The following is a 22,443-nucleotide window of genomic DNA, read 5'->3' as shown; positions in this document are numbered from 1 at the left end:
AGTGAACTGAAATTCCAATTCAATCATTTAAAAAGAGGATTATTTTCAATGACTACTCAAAAAAAAAAAAAAAAAAAAAAAGTTCAATATATTTAAAAAGTTGTTATATTTTTTAATTTTACATCCAAATCACTTCTTAAATTGACTGCCTTCAATTCGAACTGACCCCAACACTGGCAAACACTCTAATGGCCTACTGTGGTTGGAGGAGATGGATACACTGTAGAGGCAGAAAACATCAGTATTCTACATGTTAATACCTCAGACCAGACTCAAATGCACCCCTCCACTGAGTGATGTTACTTTGAGCAAGAGGAGGGGTGTAGTTCGAGGTGGCTGGGCTCTTAGGAGTGGCTTTGGTAGCTGCAGGGAATTGTGGGTTGTGTCCCAAATGGCACCCTATTCCCTATTTAATGCACTACTTTGACCAGAGCGCTACTGGCTCTGGTCAAAAGCAGTGCACTTTATAGGGAATAGAATGCCATTTGGGATGCAACCCTGGAATCAGCAGTGGCAGAGGATGGTGGACAGGCTCAGGGGTCACGAGGAGATGGGTCGTAGCGCGGATTGGTCGGTTGGTTTACGATCGTTTTCTCCTTCCCTCAGAGTTCCTGAAGTTGGATGGCCTGATCTTCATCTCAGCAAACTCAATGGAGTGCTCATGGCCTTTCCAATGGAACCAGTTCACTCCCTGAAGAACACACAGTAATATTAGTATCGAGGGGTTTATATTATTAACACAAATGCCTTGAATTTCCTCCCTTATCTTTACAAAGTCAACAAGTTTGAATACTGTACTACAGCACTATTTTTGAATACAGAAATTCCTGCTAGTATTGAATATTCAAGTATATGTGCTCTCACCTTGCTGTGACTGTCATCGCCATATCGTCCCATAAGGTTGACGCGATGGCAGTTCTTATACCAGAAGGCACCCTTGTAGGACAGGGCACAGTTGGTGACTGCAATGTCATTGTCATGGTCGTAGGTTGAGAACGGGCGACCATGATGGTAGGTCATAGAATCACCTACAGGGGGCATCAGAAAGAGCTTTAAGCAGGAACCAAACTTAACAGACTTCAGAAAGGAGGATTAGGTTGAATACATGCTCGCTTCACCCTCACACACCTAATAACAATATATAGTACTTTATTACTTAGATCTATTCTAACTTTTTGTGTGTCCCCAAATGGCACCCTTTTGACCAGTGCCCTATGACCCCTGTAGTGCTCCATATAGGGAATAGGGTGCCATTTCTGACACACATTTGACTTTGTACTAACTATCTAATGGTTGTAGAGAAGCAAGTCTTACCTGCGGTACCACTGTACCCTCCAACATGGACCTTGTAGCGACTGCGGGGATCAGAGATGGAGAACTTGTCGTACTGGGCGTGGGCTACATCCCCCTTGTCTCTGAGGTCCACACGAAGCTCGTACTGTCCCACTACAGTGATCTTATGGAGGTTCGACAGGCCTGTGGGAAAATATGACAGTTGTGATTTACAATCATTTCTGAGGACTTTTTAGTCATGATATGTAACAAATGATAGGGGAAAAGAGGACAGTTTATTCAAATACAGTACTCATATTCACATGCCTTAAATGGATTCAAATAAATCAATGAATGTGTTGATCTATAATATTTTCCATATTACGAGCATACCGAGCCAGAACTCGTCGTTCATGTCACCGAAGCCAGCAGTGTAGTTCCTCCAGTTGCGGAAGAACTCCAGCTTACCACTCTGGCGTCTGAGAAACACCTGTATGATGGGACAAACAACACCAGATCACTCATTATATAACCCTAGGATCCATTACACTACATTACATATCATCTGAATCAGTGTTGCCTGGTGTCACTTTAAATTGGGTGACGGGTTCATAGGAATGCCTGGAACAGAATGGAAACCATGCATGTGTTTGAATCTGTTCATTTCATTCCATTCCAGTCATTACTCTGAGCTGTCCTCCATTCACCAGCCACCTATGATCTGAATCAATGAGGTTTGGAGTTGGGTTGTACAGTATACTAGTAGCCAGTGACTTACAATCCATCCACCTCCATCTGTGGCCATGTCACAGTAGACCTGTATGGGCTGACTCTCATCTCCACCCAGGTAGATGGTGTAGACACCAGAGGCTGTGTCTCCATTCAGCAAGGCCTGGGAGCAGTCCCTGGGGTGTTTGTACAGCACGCCAACTACACACACACACACACACACACACACACACACACACACACACACACCACACACACACACACACACACACACACACACACACACACACACACACACACACACACACACACACACACACACACACACACACACACACACACACACACGGAAGATGAGTTACTAAACAGCTCCAGCTGCCCAGCAAACTCTAAGCTGAAGATGAATAAAGAAGGGACTAAGATTGCCACAGTGGGTTGTGAACAGAGCAGAGGGTCGCTGTGGTAACATGTTTTTTTCTAAAAATATATATTTTTGTATTCTATGGTTTATGGGCGGTGCCAAATCGGAAGGTAGAGAAGGGGGCTAATCCAGAGGGAAACAGAGAGTAGAGTCCGAGGCCGGATTCCTAACCCTATTGCCAGTGGGTATGTTCGGTCTGGAGTTGGCAGACTACCAACATCACTGTGGTAACACTCACTGGTGGTGAAGACGGTGGTGATGACTCTGCTCCTCTTGGGCCCTGCGATGGCCAGCAGTCTGACGGAGTACTCAGTGGAGGCACTCAGCTGGGCCATGTTGTAGGAAGTGGCTGTGGGGCTCAGGACAACCTCCTGGAGGAACAACACAACCCAGCAGTCAGAATGTCAGAGATACGTCATTATTAATACATTATGGTGCACTACATGGGGAAAAGGATGCCATTTGCGACTTATGGGATTTAGAAGTATATAATGCTTTTCTAGATCCCAAAGGTGTATTATCAATGCTTTTTCTTACACTACCCAAAGATGCATCCTCATGTCCTCTTGGACAAAACAATACTCTGACCAAGGAAGGAATGTTCTTCTCATCATTTTAAATCTATGGTTCCACCATGCAGACAACTACTGACCCGGATTGTGCCGTCAGCTGACTCAAAGCTGAGGATGTAGCCGGTGATGTCAGCGCGTGGGGCCTTCCAGGTCAACATGGCATTCTCTGTCTGGATGTTACTGGCTGCCAGGTCCTGAGGGGCATCTACATCTAGGGGAGAGAACACAGTGGTCTTAAACCCTCGTTCAGACAGAGTACTTCACCTTCTTTAAATCTTCTGTTTCCAGGTTCAGGTTGTCTGTTTGAAAGGGTACGGGGTAAAAAAGGTACATTTTAAACATTAAAAAAACAGTTATGTAACCTGTAGGGTTAGTGGGCCAGAAAATACTGCAACTGCAGTAGGGAGAAAGAGATTAGTGCTTTGTGTGAATGTCTGCCTGTTCGGTTTGAATTTGATCTGTTCTGTTGTTGATATACAATTGATATCAATCTTTTGAATGAGCATACAGCTTCATAGCAGTTTCAAAATAAAATCGTAGGCACTAATCAAAGCTGCTGTTTGAATGTGTGTGTGGGAGGGAAGGTTCTAGGTCCAGCCTCCCCCTAGGCCATATACCCACCAGTAGTGAACTCAGTGGTGGTGGAGGCGCTCTTAGCAGCCGCTCTCATTGCGTAGACCTTGACAGTGTAGTGGGTGGCAGGGGTCAAGGAGGTAATCTCAAACTCCACAATGTTTCCAGACACTCTCTCCATCACTGGGACAACTGCACACACAGAACACACAGAAACAGTGAGGAGACAGAGACAGGGACAGGGACAGGGATACGGAGAGGGACAGGGAAAGAGACAGGGACAGATATAGAAATAGAACCAGAGACAGGGACAGGGACAGGGAAGGAGACAGAGACAGGGACAGATATAGAAATAGAACCAGAGACAGGGACAGGGACAGGGACAGGGACAGGGAAGGAGACAGAGACAGATATAGAAATATCAATATAAACAGAGAGAGGGACAGGAACAGAGACAGAGACAGGGACAGGGACAAAGACAGGGACAAAGACAGATATAGACAGTGACAGATATAGACTGTGACAGTGACAGAGACAGATGCAGGGAAAGAGACAGGGACAGGGAAGGAGACAAGGACAGGGACATATATATAAATACAAATATCAATATAGACAGAGAGAGAGACAGGAACAGGGACAGAGACAGGGACAGGGACAAAGACAGGGACAAAGACAGATATAGAAATAGACGCAGGGACAGAGACAAACACAGATTTATAAATAAAGACAGAGACAGGGACAGAGACAGAGACAAACACAGATATATAAATAAAGACAGAGACAGGGACAGAGACAGATATATAAATAAAGACAGAGACAGGGACAGATATATAAAGAAAGAAAGAGACAGATATATAAATAAAGACAGAGACAGAGACAAACACAGATATATAAATAAAGACAGGGACAGAGACAGATATATAAATAAAGACAGGGACAGGGACAGAGACAGATATATAAATAAAGACAGGGACAGAGACTGATATATAAATAAAGACAGGGACAGAGACAAAGACAGATATATAAATAAAGACAGGGACAGAGACTGATATATAAATAAAGACAGGGACAGAGACAGAGACAAATATATAAATAAAGACAGGGACAGGGACAGAGACATATATATAAATAAAGACAGGGACAGAGACAGATATATAAATAAAGACAGAGACAGAGACAGAAATATAAATAGAGACAGAGACAGAGACAAACACAGATATATAAATAAAGACAGAGACAAGAACAGGGACAGATATATAAATAAAGACAGAGACAGAGACAGAAATATAAAGAAAGAAAGAGACAGGGACAGAGACACATATATAAATAAAGACAGGGACAGGGACAGAGACAGAGGCAAATATAGAAGTAGAGACAGAGACAAACACAGATATATAAATAAAGACAGAGACAGAGACAGATATATAAATAAAGACAGAGACAGATATATAAATAAAGACAGGGACAGAGACAAACACATATATAAAAATAAAGACAGAGACATGGACAGAGACAGATATATAAATAAAAACAGGGACAGAGACAAACACAGATAAATATATACAGACAGAGACATGGACAGAGACAGATATATAAATAAAGACAGAGACAGGGACAGAGACAGATATATAAATAGAGACAGAGACAAACACAGATATATAAATAAAAACAGAGACAGAGACAGATATATAAATAAAGACAGAGACAAACACAGATATATAAAAAAAGACAGAGACATAGACAAATATATAAATAAAGACAGAGACAGGGACAGGGACAGAGACAGACACAGGTATATAAATAAAGACAGAGACAGGGACAGAGACAGATATAGAAGTAGAGACAGAGACAGAGACAAACACAGATATATAAATAAAGACAGAGACAGAGACAGATATATAAATAAAGACAGAGACAGAGACAGATATATAAATAAAGACAGGGACAGAGACAAACACATATATAAAAAATAAAGACAGAGACATGGACAGAGACAGATATATAAATAAAGACAGAGACAGGGACAGAGCCAGATATATAAATAGAGACAGAGACAAACACAGATATATAAATAAAGACAGAGACATAGACAGATATATAAATAAAGACAGAGACAGAGACAACCACAGATATATAAATAAAGACGGAGACAGGGACAGAGACAGAGACAGATATATAAATAAAGACAGAGACAGGGACAGGGACAGGGACAGAGACAGACACAGGTATATAAATAAAGACAGAGACAGGGACAGAGACAGATATATAAATAAAGACAGAGACAGAGACAGAGACAGATATATAAATAAAGACAGAGACAGGGACAGAGACAGATATAGAAATAAAGAAAGAAACAGGGACAGAGACAGAGACAAACACAGATATATAAATAAAGACAGAGACAGGGACAGAGACAGAGACAGATATAGAAATAAAAAGAAAGAAACAGGGACAGGGACAGGGACAAACACAGATATATAAATAAAGACAGAGACAGGGACAGAGACAGATATATAAATAAAGACAGAGACAGGGACAGAGACAGATATATAAACAAAGACAGAGACAGGGACAGATATATAAATAAAGACAGAGACAAACACAGATATATAAATAAAGACAGAGACAGGGACAGAGACAGATATAGAAATAAAGACAGAGATAGGGACAGATATATAAATAGACGCAGGGACAGAAACAGTGAAAGAGACAGATATATAAATAGAAACAGGGACAGAGACAAACACAGATATATAAATAAAGACAGAGACAGGGACAGATATATAAATAAAGACAGGGACAGAGACAGATATATAAATAAAGACAGAGACAGAGACAAACACAGATATATAAGTAAAGACAAGGACAGAGACAGATATATAAATAAAGACAGGGACAAGGACAGAGACAGATATATAAATGAAGACAGGGACGGGGACAGAGACATATATATAAATAAAGACAGAGACAGAGACAAACACAGATATATAAATAAAGACAGGGACAGAGTCAGATATATAAATAAAGACAGAGACAGAGACATACACAGATATATAAATAAAGACAGGGACAGAGACATATATACAAATAAAGACAGAGACATATATATAAATAAAGACAGGGACAGGGACAGAGACAGATATATAAATAAAGACAGAGACAGGGACAGAGACATATATATAAATAGAGACAGGGACAGATATATAAATAAAGACAGAGACAGATATATAAATAAAGACAGGGACAGAGACAGATATATAAATAAAGACAGGGACAGAGACAAACACAGATATATAAATAAAAACAGGGACAGAGACAGATATATAAATAAAGACAGGGACAGAGACAGATATATAAATAAAGACAGGGACAGAGACAGATATATAAATAGAGACAGGGACAGAGACAGATATATAAATAAAGACAGGGACAGAGACAAACACAGATATATAAATAAAAACAGGGACAGAGACAGATATATAAATAAAGACAGGGACAGGGACAGAGACAGATATATAAATAAAGACAGAGACAGAGACAAACACAGATATATAAATAAAGACGGGGACAGAGACAGATATATAAATAAAGACAGAAACAGAGACAAACACAGATATATAAATAGAGACAGGGACAGAGACAGATATATAAATAAAGACAGGGACAGAGACAGATATATAAATAAAGACAGAGACAGAGACAGATATATAAATAAAGACAGGGACAGGGACAGAGACATATATATAAATAAAGACAGAGACAGGGACAGAGACAGATATATAAATAAAGACAGAGATAGGGACAGAGACATACAGATACAGGGACAGAGAAAGACAGAGATACAGACAGCTTTAGAAATAAAGACAAAGACAGGGACAGAGACAAAAACAGAGACAGCAACAGGGACATAGACAGTGACAGAGACCAGGACAGGGACAGGGACAGGGACAGGGACAGGGACTGAAACAGAGACAAATACAGGGACAGATACAGGGACAGATAGAGACATTAACGACCAGATCAATATCTGTCTGTAAGGATAATAAATGAAAACAATGAAGGTAAATGCAACACATTTTCTCCTATAAGCCCTGATAATATAGAGTATAGTACATCCAGATGGTGTGTGTGTGTATGCGTGCGATACCCTACCAGTGTCTGCGCTGTAGGTGATGACATATCCGTCTACAGTGGCGATGGAAGGCTGCCAGTGGAGCAGAGCATCTGTGTCATTGATGTTGACTACAGTCAGGCCACTGGGCTTGTCCAGAGCTGTCACATAGAACACACAAAGAACACACACACACACACAATGTGGTTACGCTGAGCAGAGCCACATCAAATACCTCCCCAAGGACAGAGCCATTGTCTTCTGTTGTAAGGAAACAGGAGACCTATCCACCCCCAGTCATGCTCCATCTGTACACACTAACAGCTTTCACAACGGGCTTCGTGCTCAGCCTTTATAGACCGTTCACCAACTTGGTTGTCACCATCAACGTTTGATGCTTTGTTTAATATTGAATGTATCACATTTTTTCCGCATGGCATACAAAGACTAAGCTTTTATTGTTTTGATGTTGTATGTGTATGTAGGCTCTTGTTACCATACTCCAAATGCTATGTCCCAAATGGCACCCTATTCCCTTTGTGGTGCATTACTTTTGACAGGGGCCTATAGGGCTATGGTCAAAAGTAGTGCACTAAATAGGGAATAGGGTGCCATCTGGGATGAAGCCCTTGTGTTTTGACACTCACCTGTGGCGACGCTGCTGGTGCCAGGCTCACTCTCCTTCTGTCCCTTCACAGAGATGACGGTCACCTGGTAGGTCACTCCAGGGGTCAGATTCGACAACACCTTCTGAGACTCAGTGCCACCCACTGTCACAGTCTGAGGAGCACCTGCACACGCACACGTGAAGAAAGGAACAAGGTCAGTCAGACCATCAAATTACATGGAATTATATAGAATCAATAATGAATTATAGGACCTGTTTGGGTCAGACGTCCGATTCTGTATTGGCTATTATTTATTCAATCCATATCACAAATAATATGTTTTATCATCAAGCAGCGAACCAGTAAAAGAGTGAACCAGTAGTGAAGCAGTTCACATCAAAGTTGTGTTGGGTTGCACTTCATACTGCCACGCCACGCCACCTCACAAAGACAGAACAGCCACTAGAGGGAAGAAGAAGACTAGCATAGAAGTCCACAGGATAATCTGTTCTCTCTACTGAGACTCCAAAATCATACCTTATCTATTTTAAAATGATAAAATAAAGTCCACGTGACCACACCACACATGTAAATGTGTTTCCTCTGGTTTGCAGCCAATGTATGTATAGTTTATAGTTTAGTTTCCATGACACAGACTAACCAGGTAAATCCAGGTGAAAGCTATTATTGATGTCACTTGTTAAACCCACTTCAATCAGTGTAGATGAAGGGGAGGAGACAGGTTAAAGAAGGATTTTCAAGCCTTGATACAATTGAGACATGGATTCTTAATGTGTTCCATTCAGAGGGTGAATGGGCAAGACAAACGGTTTAAGTGCCTTTGAACAGGGTATGGTAGTAGGTTAGTGTCAAGAACTACTGGGTTATTCATGCTCAACAGTGTCCTGTATTTATAAAGAATGGTCCACCACCCAAAGGACATTCAGCCAACTTGACACAACTGTGGGAAGCATTGGAGTCAACATGGGCCAGCATCCCAATGAAATGCTTTCGACACCTTGTGGAGTCCATGCACCAACAAATTGAAGCTGTTCTAAGGGCAAAAGGGGGTGCAACTCAGTATTAGGAAGGTGTTCCTAATGTTTTGTACACTCAGTGTATAGTATAGTTATGTACAGTATAGATATATACAGCATAGATATAAACTATATGGCCAAATTAGTGGATTCGGCTATTTCAGCCACACCGGTTGCTGACAGGTGTATAAAATCGAGCACACAGCCATGCAATCTTCATAGACAAACATTGGCAGGAGAATGGCTTAACTGAAGAGCTCAGTGACTTTCAACGTGGCACAGTAATAGGATGCCACCTTTCCAACAAGTCAGTTGTCAATTTTTTTCCCTTCTAGAGCTTCCCGGTCAACCGTACGTGCTGTTATTGTGAAGTGGAAACGTCTAGGAGCAACAAGGGCTCAGTCACAAAGTGGTGGGCCACACAAACGCACAGAACTGGCCAACTGAGTGCTGAAGCGCATAGTGCGTAAAAATTGTCTGTCCTCGATTGCAACATTCACTACTGAGTTCCAAACTGCCTCTAGAAGCAATGTCAACACCATAACTGTTCCTTGGGAGCTTCATGAAAAGGGTTTCCATGGCAGAGGAGCAGCAAACTAGACTAATATCACCATGCGCAATGCCAAGCGTTGGCTGGAGTGGTGTAAAGCTCACCGCCGTTGGACTCTGGAGCAGTGGAAACACGTTCTCTAGAGTGATGAATCAAGCATCACCATTTGGCAGTGCAACAGACAAATCTGGGTTGGGCGGATGCCAGGAGAACACTACCTGCCCAAATGCATAGTGCCAACTGTAAAGTTTAGTGGAGGAGGAATAATGGTCTGGGGGTGTATGTCATGGTTCGGGCTAGGCCCCTTAGTTCCAGTGAAGGGAAATCTTAATGCTACAGCATACAAGTACATTCTGTGCTTCCAACTTTGTGGCAACAGTTTGGGGAGGGCCCTTTCCTGTTTCAGCATGACAATGCGCGATATGGTAAAACTTGACTGGCCTGCACAGAGCCCTGACCTCAACCCCATCGAACACCTTTGGGATGAATTGCAACGCTAACTGTGAGCCAGACCTAATCGCCCAACATCAGTGCCCGACCTCACTAAAGTCCCCGCAGCAATGTTCCAACATCTAGTGGAAAGCCTTCCCAGAAGAGTGGAGGCTGTTATAGCAGTAACGGGGGGGACCAACTCCATATTAATGCCCATGATTTTGGAATGAGATGTTCGACAAGCAGGTGTCCACATACTTTTGGCCATGTAGTGTAGCTGTATCTACAGTATAGGTATATATTTATTTATTTTATTTAACCTTTATTTAACTAGGGAAGTCAGTTAAGAACAAATTCTTATTTATAATGACGGCCTACACCGGCCAAATATGGATGACGCTGGGCCAATTGTGTGCCACCCTATGGGACACCCAATCATGGCCGGTTGTGATACAGCCTGGATTCGAACCAGGGTGTCTGTAATGATGCCTCTAGCACTGAGATGTAGTGCCTTAGACCCCAGCGCCACTCGGGAGCACCATAGATATAGATATATATTATAGATATAGCATAGATATACAGTATATGCCTGTACAGTATAGGTCTGTATGTCTGTAGGTACTCACCTCCCTGAGCAGGGACATAGGTGACATGGTAGCTGTCCACTCGAGCTCTGGGGATTGTCCAGTGTACAATGGCAGAGGTATCAGTGACATCAGAGAAATGGATGCCCTTGGGTGTGCCCAGCCCTGGCATAGGGGAACATAAGGATACAGAGGACAACAAACAAACAGAACACAGGTAGATAGTTAGGAACTTAGGGGGCAGGTTTGTAAGTGAAGAGGAATGAAAACCACAAAGTGTCTCAGAGTAGGAGATCATCTTTGCCTTTTAGATAATAATCAAAGGGATCATATGGACAAATCCTAAATCAGCACTTCTACTCTGAGATGCTTTAAGGAAATGGCTCCAGATCATAGGACATCTCTAAATAAAAGATTACTGGTTCCAAATAAATGACAAAAAAAGGAAAACACCCCTAAAGCACAACTAAAGATTCCTAAAGATCCCATTCCTAAAAACGTCCATAGAATTTTTTTTAATGCCTTAATTACCCAGAAAATACACATTATTGACAACCACCAATTAAAGTAGAGAAAGAGAAACAGACACAGACAATGAAGCCAAGGCTCCCAGAGCCTGTCGTCAGCGCTGGGCCACAGCATCTTCCTTGACAGACACGACACGGGGAGATTAACTTGCCCCCATTACAGACACACAAAAGTGAAACATGCATCAGGGCCATCGGACCCGAGAGTGAAGCCATACCCCCAGAGAAGGCAGGGGACGGCCAGACAGAGAGAGAGAGACACCCATTCAGACACTCAACACACAGACAGACAATTTCCCTTTACGGTCTGAAGACAATTAGACAAACCCCATTGGGTTTGGACAGTCAAAGACAACATTGGAGACAACTTGACAGATAGAGACAAAAAAACTGAGCAAGTGAAGAGTTGAATAAATCTCCTGAGCAGTTCTCTGGATCCCCATGAATGGGAGGCCATCAGAGGCTGAATGTAGTGTTTACACTGACAGACAGACAGTGAGACAGACAGACAGAGTGTGTTGGTTCACATATACTGGAGCTGGCTTTAGAGGAGAGGGTTACTGGATGATTCCACTGGAACCACTCAGGAGAGCTGACAGACGAGACAATGACAGGACAGTGAACACTGAACAGACATGGTAAGGATGAGAAAAAACATCATGAGACCCATCACACACAGTTTTGGCACAAGACACACAAGGCAGCCCAAGCTGGTTTAAATAAAACATTCATGACAACCTAAGGACTCTAAATAGGCTTAATAACTTCCATTTGCAAAGTTAATTATAATTCTCTCAGATTGCTACCTTGAACAAATATTATGACACAATGTTATCAGGTTAGTAAACAAAAACGACTGCAACGATAAAGAAATTAGATAATTGTATAAACATTGACCCATTTTGACCCTATTTTCATGCTGTTATTGTTAGACTTCAAACTGACAACATGGAGAAAGAGAAAATATAGTTTACAATATTGAAAGATGCTGAACACATTCCTAGCGTCATCTATCCAGCAGCCCTATGCCATTGCTGGTGTGATGTCATACCATGTACCTGTTTTTGCCACCCCGGAGATAGAGTCTGAGTGCCGTCCAGAAATTACCCCATACAGCTCAATTTCGTACTCTGTGTCGTCAATTAGCTCAGTAAGCACTGTTGTTCTCTCCTCGCCGGGCACGACCACCTCTTGCGGAGAAGCGAGGTCGTCGCTAGTATCATTGATCACAATGACAAAACTATCAAAGAGGTCCTCTTCAGCCAACCAGGCCACTTTACAGCTGTCTGGGGTGATGTCGGAGACCAAGAGATGCTCCACGATGGGTTCAGCTTCTGAGTGATAAGGGAAGACATGTTGTTTCCATCCTCTTTAGGCCTCAAGAGTACTTTAGGAGGTGCTTATGAAGATTACAGAAGATCATTTACAGTTATTCCATATTGTATTTACTATAGACAATCACATGATCATGAAAGCAGAAATGTATGAAAGTATGTATACTTATTTGAAATAGATGTAGTTCTGTCCTTGTGATGTACTTGTCTATTCATGTTCTGTATTATGTCATGCTTTATGTTTTGTGTGCACCCCAGGAAGAGTAGCTGCTACTTTAGCAGCAGGTCATTTGGATCCTAATAAAATAGCAAATACTAGTTATGGACCCATAACAATTTAGGATCCATACGAGTCAAACGAGAAGAGTAGGTTAGCAAGATGAAAATAATTCAAAGTTGTTATTTTCCTAAAGGTGTTGACCGCGTGTTTCACCAGTATTAATTATGTAAGTTATAAATGTTTATACCACTTTTGTACGTATCACAGCCACTGTTGTGAGCATGAAGGGAAAGATATGTATTTTATTGGTGCAGGTAGGTATGTTGTTATTCACCAGCTAGTGTGATCAAATTCAACCCTCAGTTTATTGATGCTGTGACTGCAAAAATAACGTACATGGGATTTGCGCATCAATTCCATAATACACTGAAACGAAGGTCATCTATCAGAAGAAAAGGAACATAAGAGACAGAAAGTCAGGGTTTGACTAGAGTTTTAAGAGTCTGGGTGTCTACGTCATTGCAGATGGGTCTGTGCTTACAAAGAGTTTCAAAAAACAACAGTGTAAACTAGTCGTTACCAGTAGCTAATAATGCCTGATGAAAAGGAGAGGAGTGGAGCCAACAGGAGTTTACAGCTGTTAGACTCTACAGTTGTTAGAGTCTACAGCTGTTAGTCTAGAACTGCTAACGTCTACAGCTGTTAGAGTATACAGCTGTTTGTCTACAGCTGCTAGAGTCTACAGCTGCTAGAGTCTACAGCTGCTAGAGTCTACAGCTGCTAGAGGCTACAGCTGCTAGAGGCTACAGCTGCTAGAGTCTACAGCTGCTAGAGTCTACAGCTGCTAGAGTCTACAGCTGCTAGAGTCTACAGCTGCTAGAGTCTACAGCTGCTAGAGTCTACAGCTGCTAGAGTCTACAGCTGTTAGAGTCTACAGCTGTTAGAGGCTACAGCTGTTAGGCTACAGCTGCTAGAGTCTACAGCTGCTAGAGTCTACAGCTGCTAGAGTCTACAGCTGCTAGAGTCTACAGCTGCTAGAGTCTATAGCTGTAGCAGCCAGAGACGGAGGGTGTGCTAGCAGACTGGCCATCTGCACCATACAGACAGCAGTCTATTACACCTGAAGCTGCTTCCTGGAGATTCAGAGCTACAGATGGATGGAAGATGGGCCAGGGTGGTTCTAAATAATTTCTGGTGTAGCTCTGTCCGAGAGACGGACAGTCAGACATAGACCGTGGACTGACCGTGCCGCCTCAGTGCTGCCTGACTAGATACAGGGACATAACTCGTTAGAACACTACAACAAACATTAGGTGCCTGAGCCAGTGTGAACCCAGAGGATTGTGCTGACGGGAAATGAGGGAACTGCACAAGGCAGTTGTTGTGAGAAGAAGTGGTGGAAAATGAAAACCAGAGCACAAAAATCCCGGGTAGCTGTCACTCTTCGTTAGGAGTGGAGCAGGGCTTCTTTAGCTGGGCAGCCAGCCAGTCAAGGAAGCAGGTAAGGAGAGAGTGTGATAGAGGCCCTGGTAAAAAAGTAGTGCACTATATATTGGAATAGGGTGCCATTTGGGATGCAACCCAGAAGTGCAAAGTGCAAGCCCCAGCATTCCCTGGCACCCCAACACCAGGCTCCAGCAGTCCCTGGCATCCCAACACCAGGCTCCAGCAGTCCCTGGCATCCCAACACCAAGCTCCAGCAGTCCCTGGCATCCCAACACCAGGTTCCAGGACACAGTGTCAATGTGAGCATGAGATTGAGGAGCAGAGTGGTCTGGGAGAGGAGCAGAGCGGTCTGGGAGAGGAGCAGAGCAGTCTGGGAGAGGAGCAGAGCAGTCTGGGAGAGGAGCAGAGCAGTCTGGGAGAGGAGCAGAGCATTCTGGGAGAGGAGCAGAGCGGTCTGGGAGAGGAGCAGAGCGGCCTGGGAGTGGAGCCCGAGCGGAGCAGAGCGGGTGTGGGAGTTGAGCAGAGCGGGTGTGGGAGCGGAGCAGAGCGGGTGTGGGAGCGGAGCAGAGCGGGTGTGGGAGCGGAGCAGAGCGGTCTGGGAGCGGAGCAGAGCGGTCTGGGAGAGGAGCAGAGCAGTCTGGGAGAGGAGCAGAGCAGTCTGGGAGAGGAGCAGAGCAGTCTGGGAGAAGAGCATAGCAGTCTGGGAGAAGAGCATAGCAGTCTGGGAGAAGAGCATAGCAGTCTGGGAGAAGAGCATAGCAGTCTGGGAGAAGAGCATAGCAGTCTGGGAGAAGAGCATAGCAGTCTGGGAGAAGAGAAGAGCGGGTGTGGTAGCGGAGCAGAGCGGTCTGGGAGAGGAGAAGAGCGGGTGTGGTAGCGGAGCAGAGCGGTCTGGGAGAGGAGAAGAGCGGGTGTGGTAGCGGAGCAGAATAGTCTGAGTCTAGGGAGAGAGGTGAACAAAGCCCTCACAGATTAGAAAAACATCTTCTCAGGGACTTAAAGAAAGCATTAACTCTCTCCATCCATTTGCCGAATCGTCATTATGTGGGAACAGCTGTAGCGTGCGTTGAGTGATACAATGATACAATACATATATTGTTTATACCATGAGGATAACATGAAAAACGTGAAGAAATTTTTTAAATGAGCTTTGAAGAGATTGTTTCAAATAAATCCCTTTTATTCACTGGGAAAGTTACCAAATTAGTAGATGAGGGAGAAGTAATTTGAGGCAGGTTTTCAGCAGGTGACGGAAGACCTCAAAAGAACAAAGCTATGTGTGCGATGTGTGTGCAGCCTGGCCTCTATATGTGTGTTTAGGGGAGAACGGGAGGTACCAGGGGGCTGGCTGGTCTGAATGACAGCTATTATTCTCCATGGCAGCAGAAGTATGCAGAGGCCAGGTTCGTCTAGGTACTCTATGCTGTCAAAAACAGATGGCTTGGCTAGGTCACCTAAATCTTAACTGACATCCACCTCGAATCCGAAATGAAAATGTTTTACCGAAACATTGACAACACTGCATGTCGATACTTATTATGACTTGTCACTGCTTAATCCTTTTTTACATTCTCATAGCACATGACAAAGTCCTCAATGGTTTTAACTGCAAACAAAGTAAGTAGTCTTGACATGAGTAGTCTTGTTCACGCTCCGTTCAACGTTGTAATTCACAGAATGTGAATTGTTGATAATGACTACTATTGGTTGGATGAGAGAATGAATCAATGCACCTGTTGGGTTTATACTCTCAGTCAGTCAGTCAGTCAGTCAGTCAGTCAGTCAGTCAGTCAGTCAGTCAGTCAGTCAGTCAGTCAGTCAGTCAGTCAGTCAGTCAGTCAGTCAGTCAGTCAGTCAGTCAGTCACTACCCAGGGGACAGATCACAGCAAGTGGGTCGGCTGACAGCTCAGAAATTCTCCAGAAATGTTATCTCATGGTACGTTCCGAAAGGCACATACTGTACTGTAGTCTGCTTAGGGTGGCTCAAAGGTGGATCCACTGCAGGCCAGGTCAGGCCTCATGTCAACTGAATGGGTTTTGTCTCAGTGAATCCACTGCAGGCCAGGTCAGGCCTCATGTCAACTGAATGGATTTTGTCTGGGTGGATCCACTGCAGGCCAGGTCAGGCCTCATGTCAACTGAATGGATTTTGTCTGGGTGGATCCACTGCAGGCCAGGTCAGGCCTCATGTCAACTGAATGGGTTTTGTCTGGGTGGATCCACTGCAGGCCAGGTCAGGCCTCATGTCAACTGACTGGGTTTTGTCTGGGTGGATCCACTGCAGGCCAGGTCAGGCCTCATGTCAACTGAATGGGTTTTGTCTGGGTGGATCCACTGCAGGCCAGGTCAGGCCTCATGTCAACTGAATGGGTTTTGTCTGGGTGGATCCACTGCATGCCAGGCCAGGCCTCATGTCAACTGACTGGGTTTTGTCTCAGTGAATCCACTGCAGGCCAGGTCAGGCCTCATGTCAACTGAATTGATTTTGTCTGGGTGGATCCACTGCAGGCCAGGTCAGGCCTCATGTCAACTGAATGGATTTTGTCTGGGTGTATCCACTGCAGGCCAGGTCAGGCCTCATGTCAACTGAATGGGTTTTGTCTGGGTGGATCCACTGCAGGCCAGGTCAGGCCTCATGTCAACTGAATGGGTTTTGTCTGGGTGGATCCACTGCAGGCCAGGTCAGGCCTCATGTCAACTGAATGGGTTTTGTCTGGGTGGATCCACTGCAGGCCAGGTCAGGCCTCATGTCAACTGAATGGGTTTTGTCTTGGTGGGCTGGTTCTATACTGTGGACGGTTTGTTTCGAAAATATATTTTACAGTCACTGCATCAAAGTGAGGGAAACCCACATAATGGGTGATGTGGTGTTGCTAGGTGATGATGGTAGAGGCATTTGAATGGCAAGAGGTTAATTAAAACAGGCTGGGGGTTTTGTATGGTGGAAATGACTAATGAGCAAAGAACTTCCGCAGTGGCTGGACTGGTAACTTATCACCATTAGACAGTTAACTTATTGTAAGAAGAGATCAGAGGTAACGTGCTGTTGGTGTGAAAAGAGATAAGTAAAGTTCTATTGGTGTATAAATGGATAGTAGGGTGTACACTACAGTATAAAGAGACAAGATGATACCATGGATTGAATCAAGCCTCTTCCAAGACGAGGGAGAGAAAGATTGTGATGTTAATTAAAATATTTAGTCAGACAGACAGAGGATTACTAAGTGAGTGGTGATACCTGTGATGGTGTCTGCATAGACAGGCCCTAACAGGGCCCCCTTGAACAGCCCATACAGGCTGACATTGTACCAGGTGGCGGGAGAGAGGCCTACGATGCCCAGGCTCTGGGCCGCATCTTGGAGGGTGTGGTTCTGCCAATCTACCCCTGCCTCTGCGTCTGTCACCTCAACCACAAAGCCATCAAAGTCTCCCTCCTCAGTGACCCAGGACACCAGGAAGCTGTCCCACGACACGTCTGACACTGTCAGTTTGCCCAGCACAGGCTTCTCCTCCTCTGGATGACGATAAACATGACAACAAACAACATCAAGACAACGTTAGGATAACCACTCAATGTCAAACATAGATAGGCTGTGACCCGATTCTCCACCCTTTTTCATGAAGTGTGCACTTCCACACTTTTCAAAATGGTGAAAACTCCCTCTAGCCAATGCTTACACCAATCCTATGCTTATAAAATCCATGACGGGGAGTGTACAAATCCACACCTTTGGAGAAGGGTGGAGAATTGGGACAAGGAAAATACAGTATACATAAGAAAGCCGAGGGCTTGGATTGTGAAAAAGGCTGGTTATTGAAGACATAGCCTACAGATATTTCACTCAGATATTTCACTGACAACATTTCACTCAAATGACAAGGCACACAATAAACAAGTATTGACCTCAAAGAAGAGATTAGAGATTTTTGTAGACCCCAAGAAAGTTGTATTCAATTCAAGACTCCATAAAACCAAAAAAGACAACATGATCTTTGCTGGAAAAGATAGTTGAACCTGATAACCCAATCTCATTTCAAGTTCAATCATTTATTTCCACATACAGATGTAGGATCTTAATTTGACCAGTTTCTCACAGCACAAAAATAATCGAGCAGCAACAGGTAATGTGTGGATTTAAACGAATGGACATTTTTTTTATATATTTTTAGCTCGGGCAAATCAAGTCTGACATTTTAAATTGTAAATTAAAAACTTTAGAAGCCTGTTTAAACCTTGAATATACTACAATTTCCTGCAACAACAGGATGATCAAATTATTAAGTTCCAACATCTATAAGACTCTGAAAGAAGTCCCTTTAGTGTGTGTAAATGAACGTGGAGTGAAATATTATAACATTACCACTACAAAAGACCTTGGTGACAAACACACTCTTTAGCTGGCCTATATACGAAGACTCCATTTATTGTGGGAACAGACAGTTAGACAGACAGACAGACAGACAGACAGACAGACAGACAGACAGACAGACAGACAGACAGACAGACAGACAGACAGACAGACAGACAGACGCACACACACACACACACACACAGCCTCCATGAGGTAGACAGACAATCTGTTCTGCATGCACCTGACTCCAGCAAGGCTCTCTGCTTGAAACAGCCTGTCTTGCTTGTGTATTAATGGCTCTGAACAAGCCATTCATTTTTGACGGTCCACTGTAGTCCGCTTGAGCAGAAGTACACAGTACACTTCAAACACATGGAGAAGCCATGCAGTAGCAGCAGTATAGCAGTACAGCAGAGAAAGCAGAACACCCTATAATTGGAGACCATTGTGAGCTGGAGGTGTCAGCAGAGTGAGATGCAGGGAAACATCAAGGCTACCATTATCCTATTTTCAAACCACCTATGTTGGAGTGGGGGGGAAAATGTAGACTAAATGGAATGAAAGACAATGAGAATGGAATGAATGACATTTGATGGAAGGCAGGCGGCGACCGGCCTGGCCATTAATTGCTTGTGAAAGCTCACATGGGAGAAGAGACTGAACAGCATTGTTGGAGTAGTTAGATTGAGACCATCAGGAGGGATGGGATTGAGTCAGGCTCTTGTTGTGTTCATTCTCTCTTTATGTACTAGTCTATAAATGTTAATTTTACAGACTCAAACTAAACGATCAAGATACGTCATGTCAATCAGTACCTAACATATTTCCTGCATTCCAAATGGCACCCTGTTCCCTTTATATTGGACTATATACAGATTTTGGATCTTCATTTGGTCACCATGTTGCAAGAGAACTTATAAAACTTGTAGTGTATTTGATATTTAAAAAGGCTTCAGACTTGAATTTCCCTTACCAAAAATGCATCAACCCTTACAAAATGTAATTAATTATAATCCACATAATAATTCACATTTCCTGTTGCTGCAGGATTATTTCCCTGCTGTAGCAAACTGCTTAAAATGAAGATCCTACATCTGAAGGGAAAAGGGTGCCATTTGGGACAGATTGTCTCTTCTCCTTTTGTCAGGCAACAGAAGCAACTGTGGCTGAGTCTCAGGTCTGGCCTTCAGAACATGCAGATGGAGACGTGATGGGATGAATGAAATGACTTATCGTCAAGATGAGACCATCTCAAAAACATGCAGGACATGCACTTTGTGCTCCATTTCTCAAATTGGAGGAGCAATTGGTCATGCAACATTCGTGCAAAATATTGTTGAACATGAAAACTTCACATAAAAAAAGCTCAATATTTCTAGTCTTATTTATAGAGAACTTTGGTTTCAGTTTACGTAGGTGTATAAAACCATCACCAAACTGCTAAAGAATATTGTTCTGTACAGCAGAATCTTCAAAAGGTTTTGTTTACACTCTAGGGTTATACTTCATATTCTGTGTGGTGTGCGCAGTACACTAAAGCCACGGACAAAATCATCTGATGTGTTTAATCTATTATTCAAATGTGATTATTGACTCCTTTGACTATAGCTCAAGGTATTATCATTCAAACTGTTCTCTCTCACTGTGCCTGAGCCTTCCGTTTACACAAAGGCTCCCCACAGGTCCATGAGTCTCTGAATTTGCCGATTAGCCTAAGTTATAATACTGCAGCTTTACTGTCTCCTGATCTTCCTACATCAACAAAACATGTCTGACTGCTGGAAGGATGTGGGAGGTTTATTATATCAAATACATTTTGGTTTCTTGCTCAGCATTTGAAATAGCCTTAAGATTTTGACGTTTTTTGTTCTGCAGAGGTATAATGTTGTTACTGGCTCACTCCAGTGGGTCTCCAAACACTTGAACTCTAATTCTGTAATCCTTTCAACACCAGATGATTGTCAAACACAAGTAAAGTCCAGACCTGGGGGGCAAAAGGGTGGGAACCCCCCCATCCCTTTATATCCCTGTCAACGTGCAGCGTTTGCATCATCTGTCTGGAATGGAGACGATAAAGTGTTGGAGGAACGACCGCAGCATGCTGATTAGAGGAGTGGTGATCTCGGAGCCAATGTTTTAACAGACTATGTATCCTTTTATCTGACAGACCCACAATTCATCATAGTAAATTCATACAAAAACACAGGGGAGTGGGCTCACTCCACCAATTATCACATGAATGAGCTTTGTATGGAGCACACACACACACACACACACACACACACACACACACACACACACACACACACACACACACACACACACACACACACACACACACACACACACACACACACACACACACACACACACACACACACACATACACCATTCACACACCATTCACACACCACACACAGCATTTAACAAAGACCCAAACAAAAGACAGTCATTCTTATCCATACCGGCGTTTCCCTCTCACCATCTCAATTTTGCCCATAGCCATACAGATGAATGGGTATCCCGTTACATAACTGGAGGACTTCCTTCTCACATGTTTGGTTTGGAAGCACCCTGACCATTGGAGCAAGCTAAAAAGTGTTATAATCATCTTATTTTCTTTTCCTTGATTTAGTAAAAAAGTAAACCCACATGCAGTAAATGAAACAGAGACAGAGAGACTTAAAGAAAGTAGTAACAATGAATTCAATTAATTCCCTACTGTAGGTTTGGCTGCAGGACTGGAGAGCAAAATTGAGTTGTTGGTTAATGAGGAAAAGGCTGTACAAAACTTTCCAGTAGAAAACTTCACGAAACAGTCCAAACACAAAAAAATTGCTTTCTTACAGACCCCTACCATACAGCAGCCAAAACTGGCCCGTGAGTGACTTCTTTTGGCCCCCCAAAGTTTTTATCAAAAAATTATAATAATAATATATATATTTTGGGGGGGGGGGGGGGGGGGTTTACTCAACACAGTTATTGTAAATAAAATAAAAATTTGGGCGTGACAATTCCATAAGGATTTGGCAAGAGAACAGAGACAGACTGGCACCCAGGTTAGAGTACTGTCCACACTGACCTGTGGCTAGAATACATGTAATATGGGACCATGGAAATATAATCTAGATAATTTTTCTATGTATGGGACCAGGTTGCAAAGGTAGAGGGTTACTGTCGACACTGACATGTGGCTACTGCAGCATGGGATCATATAAATAGATTGAGGGGACACTCAATATGTCCGAAAGTCCTCCCATTATAGCATAACTGACCTGAATGGGGATGCCTGCTCTATTCATTATAATTCTATGAATTGGCTAAGAGGAGAGAGCGGTGACCTGTCCACACTGACCTGTTGTTGCGGAGATGGTGGTGGGGCCACTCTGCCTGCGTCCCCTCTCAGCAGTCAGGGTGATGGTGTACAACATGCCGGGCGTCAAGTTCCTCATGGTGTACTTGACGTCTCTAGAGAAGGGTGTCACCTCAGCCCTTCGCCCATCGGCTGACACGTACTCCAGCTTGTACTTGTCAATCTTAGCCACCGGCTTCTGCCACACCAGCACCATCTCAGTCTCAGAGGAAGACTCCACCTCCAGGTTCTTAGGAGCATCCAACGCTGAAGAGAAGAACATTGAAGGAGAATATATAATATAGAAGGAGAATATAGAAGG

General features: G+C 43.4%; 1 protein-coding gene across 2 annotated transcripts in view; it reads right to left on the bottom strand.

Annotated features, from left to right (window-relative positions):
• Positions 1–580: 580 nt before the first annotated feature.
• Positions 581–22,443, bottom strand: part of LOC120062789 (tenascin-like) — a 53,373-nt gene continuing 31,510 nt past the window's right edge. The window contains exons 9-22 of one of the 2 annotated variants that reach the window (XM_039012860.1): positions 22,125–22,388; positions 17,656–17,931; positions 12,475–12,750; positions 10,932–11,054; positions 8,326–8,469; positions 7,720–7,839; positions 3,616–3,759; positions 3,075–3,205; positions 2,661–2,793; positions 2,051–2,202; positions 1,666–1,762; positions 1,315–1,476; positions 865–1,028; positions 581–691 (exon numbers count right to left, since the gene is read on the bottom strand). In XM_039012860.1, the coding sequence (XP_038868788.1) occupies positions 581–691; positions 865–1,028; positions 1,315–1,476; positions 1,666–1,762; positions 2,051–2,202; positions 2,661–2,793; positions 3,075–3,205; positions 3,616–3,759; positions 7,720–7,839; positions 8,326–8,469; positions 10,932–11,054; positions 12,475–12,750; positions 17,656–17,931; positions 22,125–22,388 (2,297 nt within the window). The remainder of the gene's footprint in view (positions 692–864; positions 1,029–1,314; positions 1,477–1,665; positions 1,763–2,050; positions 2,203–2,660; positions 2,794–3,074; positions 3,206–3,615; positions 3,760–7,719; positions 7,840–8,325; positions 8,470–10,931; positions 11,055–12,474; positions 12,751–17,655; positions 17,932–22,124; positions 22,389–22,443) is intronic. The other variant, XM_039012861.1, reaches the window with a different exon arrangement.

The sequence above is a fragment of the Salvelinus namaycush genome, chromosome 18 (genome assembly GCF_016432855.1).
Source record: "Salvelinus namaycush isolate Seneca chromosome 18, SaNama_1.0, whole genome shotgun sequence".
NCBI classification, from domain to species: domain Eukaryota; kingdom Metazoa; phylum Chordata; class Actinopteri; order Salmoniformes; family Salmonidae; genus Salvelinus; species Salvelinus namaycush.
The sequence above is the reverse complement of the archived record's forward strand: the minus strand, read 5'-3'. Positions and strand labels throughout refer to the sequence as shown.